Source organism: Nicotiana tabacum, chromosome 22 (assembly GCF_000715075.1).
Source record: "Nicotiana tabacum cultivar K326 chromosome 22, ASM71507v2, whole genome shotgun sequence".
Lineage (NCBI taxonomy): Eukaryota > Viridiplantae > Streptophyta > Magnoliopsida > Solanales > Solanaceae > Nicotiana > Nicotiana tabacum.
The window spans coordinates 166,178,736-166,186,197 of record NC_134101.1 but is presented as its reverse complement, the minus strand read 5'-3'; the positions used below and the strand labels follow the sequence as shown (position 1 = coordinate 166,186,197).

General features: G+C 40.5%; 1 protein-coding gene across 1 annotated transcript; it reads left to right on the top strand.

The window, feature by feature from the left end:
- Nucleotides 1–1,529: 1,529 nt before the first annotated feature.
- Nucleotides 1,530–2,168, top strand: LOC107779632 (rapid alkalinization factor-like). Its single transcript, XM_016600085.2, has one exon. The coding sequence runs from the start codon at nt 1,660–1,662 to the stop codon at nt 2,008–2,010; it is 351 nt and encodes a 116-aa protein (XP_016455571.1). The 5' UTR covers nt 1,530–1,659; the 3' UTR covers nt 2,011–2,168.
- The last annotated feature ends 5,294 nt before the right edge of the window (nt 2,169–7,462 follow it).

Sequence of the window (7,462 nt, the reverse complement as noted above, 5' to 3'; positions counted from 1 at the left end):
AGGAGTTGCTTATCATATAATAATATAGAAAGATTGACATCATTTTCTTTGTTAGGTTTTGAAAGGTTCATCTGTTTGAGGATGACTAAACTTTCCAACAGCAATGAGGACGCGGTTGAACTGGTAAAAAGGAAATCCATTAAGAAAGAAGGTTCTTTGAATGTACCAATATCTCATTATCATCTTATGTCAATTGAAATTATTTTTTATAACCGTAGTGTCCGGATTAGTTTGCCAGTATTTTAACTAATTCCAGGGCACCTATTACTTTCACCAGCAAAAATATTGGGTAACTCTATCCTCAAGGCGTGGATAGATGAGAGAAATCACATATAGTATTTTTGTCCCTATGGGATTTAGATATAAAATCTCATGGTTCTAAATTCACTTCATTGACCGTTATCCACACACTTTGGTGTTCAATTAAAATTATTTTTCTCCAACCACAATCCTTGATTTGGCTTACTTCAAATATTATTATTATTAGTGCTTTTGGTGGAAGATTTGGGATTTACTATTATACTTGAAAAGCATGCCTATCTTTTCGTAACTGTGAATGAGATTAGCATCTTACATCTGAGTTATTTTCATATATCATTTTATTATTATTATTATTCTTATGACTGTTGCTGGTTATTGAGGTTGGACTCTGACCCCTGTCCCAGCTCGTCACTACTTTCAACCTAATGTTAGGTTTGTTACTTATTGTAATTAGCAACACATTATTGATACAAGTGGTCCATGTGGATTCAGATGGTGAAAATGTTTTCGAGAATATTGAGATTAGAAGTTTGAGGGTGAAGCCTTTAGATCAGAATTATTAACTATTTCACAAACAATTTCTTTATTTTCTCCTCCTGACCTAGTGAACTTTCTTTTTAAATTATTATTGTACAAACCTCGAACCAAAACAACTTTCAGAAGCAAAGCATAAGATCTCAACTCTCAAGTTCACACTTAAACCCTTCCCCTATATATTACCGTGCTCTCTTTTCTTTCCCAGTGTATTAGTCATTCCATATCAAAGCATATATATTACAAATACAAAACTTAAATGTGAGTTCAAATCTCGTCGATAGTCATTTTTCTCCTTTCTTTACCTCCCTTTATTACAAGCTTTTCCCACCCCATAAAAAAATTTAAATGAAAAAGGACAAATAAAGAATCTCTCTCTATGTTTTATCCATTCCTGCCCGACAATAACTAAGTATAAATACTTTTTAGGTTCCAAAAAGAATAACGAGCTTTAGAATAAATGACCAATCATTTAACTGTTGTGTAAAGTTAGACGACGTAAATTGTTAATCTTTCTAATAAATACAGGTGCAGAAACTACATACAAAATTACTAGTACGTAATAAAATTTTACTTTTAATATCTAAAATATTTAGAAAACATTCAATAGTTAAACTTGGGTTACATTATTTTGTGGCAATGGTAATTTGGTAAATACCGGCAACATGAACACCATTTCACGAAAAAAGCCAAATATACTTAAAATCCATTGTATCCCGCGCTATTGCGAGTCGTCGAACTAAAATAGTGGTATGGTAGTAGTAGTTAGAACTTACAAGAAAGAGAAAGCAACTTGATATTATTTCTCTATATATATAACTAGGAGGAGAAATATACCAATTACCATTGACAAAATTGTTAGCAATGGCGAAGCCGTTTAGCTCCACTTTCATCATCTCTTCACTATTAATTGCGCTATTGATTATCTCCGGCGAAGCTTCCGGCGACTTCGACATGAGTGGATGGATTCCGATGAAAGCCACAGATAGCTGTGACGGTACGATAGCAGAGTGCATGGCCGCCGGTGAATTCGAAATGGATTCAGAGAGCAACCGGCGCATTTTAGCAACTGATGATTACATAAGCTATGGTGCTCTGCAGAGAAACACTGTACCCTGTTCTAGAAGAGGTGCTTCCTATTATAACTGCCAAACAGGTGCTGAAGCTAATCCTTATACCCGTGGCTGCAGTGCTATTACTCGTTGCCGGAGTTAATGGTTATATCGATTTGTGTAAATCGTTTTTATGATTTATCTGCTCTTTGTTGATTAATTAGTATGTAATTGTTTGATTTTACTGTTTTTGGTTAGAATAAATCTTGTATGCGTATGAAAATCCTGTGTTTATAGTTTATATATAGTGTTTTTTTTTCAGTTGCTTTCAATAAAGTGATAGTGATCATGTATTTCTGTTTAATGCAATTTTCATTAGTAGACTTGTTAAGTTCATTCTGGAATTGATTGCTTTTTAGTTCTACATCAAAATTGAATTTTAAATTATTCTGAACTATAATAAGATTGTCTTGGTACTTTTATTTAATTTTAAATCTGTAAATTTCTGTTGGAGAAAACGTAAACAATTGATGTCAACATTTACAATTTTTTGTTAATCATAACATTTACACAAATTAGATACACTAGTTTGTCAATTCCCCTGTTTCTTTTTAATGTCAAATAGTTTAGCTAAGGGGTTCAACCTGGTTCAGCGACACATCTGTTTGCTTTATCGCCTTATGAATTGGTAGCGTTATAAGCAGTGATGCTCTTATGTACTAGTTGAAAATTAGGTGGAAGATGACTAGATGAGTAATCAGGAAGGGCCCACCACTTTGGCTCACTGGTAAGAGCGTGTGCACATCCCAGAGTTCGAATCCTGAATTGATATTTAACCGGAGATAGCGAGGCATATTTTCCACCAAACTTCAAACTGTTATGAAAGAAAACAATTACAAGGATAACTTAGGGAACATAATTTCTTTTTGAGGGCTATCGAACTTTCTGAATTTTAGCCCAGAATTGACTTTTCGAAACATTAAAAAAAGGTCATATATTTTGACAGAGAATTAGGAAAGGGGAGTAACCTTTGGCATAACATATCAAGATTTTGAATTAATTTTTATATCTTCCATGACCATAAGTTTTGGATAACTCTGCTTATCAAAACTTAGGTAGATGGAAAAGATTTATGGAACTGCTACTCCAATATTTTACATCAACAGTCGCAGGCAAAACGCAGCCATCCTCCCAGCCACTTGAATCACGAGTTTGTGGCTGGAGCACCTACAACAGAAGGAAAAAGAGAAAAGGAATTCTGAGCTGCGACGCTTGAATGACACAATCTTCAAATCTTTACAGCAATCATGTTTATCCAAAATAAGAAACCCTTGTGTATAGGTCCAAATTTGGATGACCACGGCTACTGACGAATACGACAAGGGACGAGATCCTTACGACACAGCGTTCTGTGGTCATTGAAGACGGCGACGACTGACAGCGGTTAGAAGACGCACGACATTTGCAGTAGTGTAGGTACAATAGGAGGCAGTAGGAATATACTTTCGAATATTCTCTATGTTATATCTTTTAGGGTTCATGAAGGGGTTGTCCCCTATAAATAGGAGGGAAAGACTTTGTAAAATGGGGATCGAGATATCTTACTGACTTTTGGCTAAGAGCATCCATTATAATATCTTTCTACATTAAAAGTTGTCATATTGACGCTTAATCATTCGGTTTCATGATATCAAGAAACATTATTCATTTTGTCCATCCCTTGCAGATTCAATCTAGAGTTTACTATACTTGGCTGAGATTTACCTCTTCATCTTCTTTAATTGATTTAATCAAAAAGGTTTCAATATCTTTTGGGTCAAACAATTTGGCACCATCTGTGAGAATTTCTTTAGCTAAGATTTTAGTTTCGCCTAGACTCCTGAAATGGATAATCACCTTGGTACAAACCAACAATGGCAGGGAAAGGAGATGCAGGGCAAAAAGCAATAGTAGGCGTCACAACCAACCTCCTAGACACGATCAACGAAGATAGCAGAGAGGATAACGAAAATGAAACAACAAACACCACACCCGGGGGAGACGCTTCACCTCCCCCGCACGAAAGCGTGACTGCTTCATGCGAGAGGGAAGCCTGTGCATCTGCAACAGGAGAGGCACCACCGGCAGTAAGAAGACTGTTGGAAGAATGGCTAACAAGTACTCTGAACACCATACTTGATAAACTCGCCCAAAAGGATAACAGGAATGTTGCACATGCAGATGTCACGATAAACGCTGATGAGCAAGACGCCCTCCGTACAGGTAACACTTATATTGCTAATGATGCAGGATACACTTGCAGCCGTTTTAAAGAAAATGGAGGAAATGAAAAATTAGAATAAGGCACTCTGTGACCAAATGAAGGAACACCAAGAGAGGGTTGACAAAATACCAGGCGCTCCAAAGTTGCTGCCAAAACGCGACGTTGGTCGATTCATCGAGCAACCATACAGTGAAGAAGCGGCCCCCTACGCCATTCCAAAGACCTTCAAAATGCCGCCATACTTAAAGATATATGATGGTACTACCGATCCAGAAGACCATATCATCCACTACGTTACAGCTGTAAAAGGTAACGGTTTTTCAAAAGAGCAGGTACCATCAGTGCTATTGAAAAAGTTTGGCGAAACCCTAACAGGGAGAGCCTTGACATGGTACTCTCAACTACCGATATGCTCGATAGCAACGTTTGAGGAAATGGCAGACAAATTCGTCACTGCCCATGCAGAAGCCAAAAAGGCAGAAGCTAGGGTAAATGATATATTTGTCGTAAGACAGATGCACGGCGAGACTCAGGGACTTCGTAGCTCGGTTCAACAGGGTGAGAATGAGCTTGCTGAATGTGTCAGAAGGAATGGCAGTAGCAGCCTTCCAGAATGGATTAAATAGAAACGGGTCGAGAGCGACCAGAAAATCGCTAAGCAGGCTCATAAAATACCCTCCAACTACTTGGGAAGAAATCCATAACGCCTACTACGCCGAGGTACGAGCCGACAAGGACGACCTCAACGGTCTGACCCAACGACTGACGTTACTTCAAACTGAAGCAAGGAAAGATCGTCGCAACGATGGTCGAATAGATCAGTTGGGGCCCTGCCTTGGTCGGAAAAGGCATCAGCCCTACATCAGGACGTCTGCCCCGCCTCCACCGCAGCACATGGATGCTCCTCCTCGACATACAGCATCATATCGACACGAGAAAGGTATGCCTACACTCCTATCCGCTCATAATTTTTGTGTTTCTCCTTCAGAAATAGTGTACGCCCTAGAGAACTCGGTCCAAAGGTGCAATGGCCGCAAAAGATGAGGCTAGACCCCAGCACTCGGAAGTCGAGTGCTTTCTGTGAATTTCACCAAGAAAGGGGTCACAAAACCGAAGATACATAGGACTACGACAGGAAGTAGTACGAATGCTAAGCCAGGGGCACCTGAAAGAGTTGCTGAGCGATAGAGGACGAGCTAACTTCGCTCGCAGACGTGAACAACCCTAGGGACCTCCAAAACCGCCTTCTCCCGCTCGCACTATACAGATGATCATTGGCGGGGGTGATGGCACAACAATCAATCATGTCAAGTTCACCACCACACATAAACTCAAACGATCAATCACCCATGAATGATATGATAACCTCGAAGACAGTATCATCATTGATAAGTCAGATGCTGACGGTTTGTCTTTCCCTCACTATGATGCTCTTATTATCACTTTAAGTATTGTAGATACTGATGTAAAAAGAATAATGGTAGATGACGGGAGCGGCGCGTGTATTATCCATCCTCGAGTCCTCGTGTAGATGAGACTTGAAGGCAAAATAATACCGCGCTGCATAATGCTAGCAGGTTTTAATAATGTAGTTGAAAGGACTTCTGGAGAGATAGTGCTACCCATCCTAGCCGGAGGAGTCACCCTGGAAATGACATTTCACGTCATGAACCAGGAGACAACTTACAATGCCATCATAGGGCACCCGTGGATACACGCCATGCGAGCGGTCCCTTCCAGTCTCTATCAAGTGATCAAGTTTTCTACCCCATGGGGAATATTCAGCATTCGAGGAGAGCACCGCACCGCACAAGAATGTTATCGCATCGCCCAAGTTTGCGCACACACCCAACAACTCAAAGGAGCAAATGCGGAAGCATAGCAATCAGCGATGTCGGGAGCAAAACTTGACGTACGGATAGACGTTATCAAGGACCCCGACATTGGGGAAGCATCCGAATCAATGATAGAAAATCTGGATCCTGTCCTGCTAGATGGAAACGACAACATAAAAAGGCTTATATCAGGTACAACCTCTCGGAATCAGGTAAGTTTCATAAGTTCTTGACTGACCATGGCGATCTATTTGCCTTCTCCCATGTAGATATTCTAGGTATCCCAAAGGATATCACCACACACAAGTTAAATGTCGACCCTATTTACCCACCGGTGCGGCAAATAAGAAGGAAGTTCAACGCCGCGATCAACGAAGCCATCAGCGAAGAAGTCGATAAGCTGCTCGCAAATGGCTCCGTCCGAGAGTCAAAATACCCTCAATAGGTCACCAATGTGGTCATGGTGAAAAAGAAAAATGGAAACTGGCGGATGTGTGTAGATTTCACGGACCTAAACAAGGCATGTCCAAAAGATTCTTTTCCATTGCCACACATCGACCAGCTCATCGATGCAACAACAGGACACGAGTCGCTAAGCTTCTTGGATGCCTACTCGGGTTACAACCAGATCCTCATGGAAGAAGAAGACCAGGAGAAAACCACTTTCATCACTCACAAAGGGACATACTGCTACAAGGTTATGCCGTTCGGACTAAAGAATGCAGGGATGACATATCAGAGATTGGTCACCAAAATGCTCAAAAACCAACTCGGTAAAACAATAGAAGTCTACATCGACGACATACTGGTTAAGTCGAAAAGGAAAGAAGATCATATTGATCATTTGAAGGAAGCCTTCGACATATTAATATGGTACGGCATGAAACCGAACCCCAAAAAATGCGCCTTCGACGTAAGCTCGGGAAAGTTCCTCGGTTTCCTGGTATCACAAAAAGGCATAGAGGTCAACCCAAAACAGATTAAGGCCATCGAAGGAATACCCAAAACACTGACCAGCAAAAAGCAAGTACAAAAATTGACGGGACGGATAGCCGCCTTGTCGAGGTTCATCTCACGGTCATCGGATAGATGCCTTAAGTTTTTAATGTATTAAGGAAATACAATGGACTTCAGTGGAATTCAAAATGTATCGACGCCCTAAGGAAACTAAAAGCATACTTGTCTTCGCCACCCTTACTCGCCAAAGCAGATCCAGGCGAGTGCCTCTTGGTCTACCAGCCGTATCCGAAGTTGCGGTAAGTGCAGTTCTAGTTCGAGAAAACAAAGGTATGCAATCTCCAATTTACTATATCATCAAAACCTTAATTGACGCCGAAACAAGGTACCCCCACCTTGAAAAACTGGCCCTGGCACTAGTTGTAGCTTCACAAAAGCTTAGACCATATTTTCAGTGCCACCCCATAAAGGTGGTGACAACCTTTCCTCTCAGGAGTATCCTGCACAAACCCAAATTATCGGGTCGACTGGCAAAATGGGCCATAACAAATCAACCGCAA

Bases quoted from the DNA above. Each gene is read 5' to 3' on its own strand.
- LOC107779632 (XM_016600085.2), top strand. From the start codon at position 1,660: ATGGCGAAGCCGTTTAGCTCCACTTTCATCATCTCTTCACTATTAATT.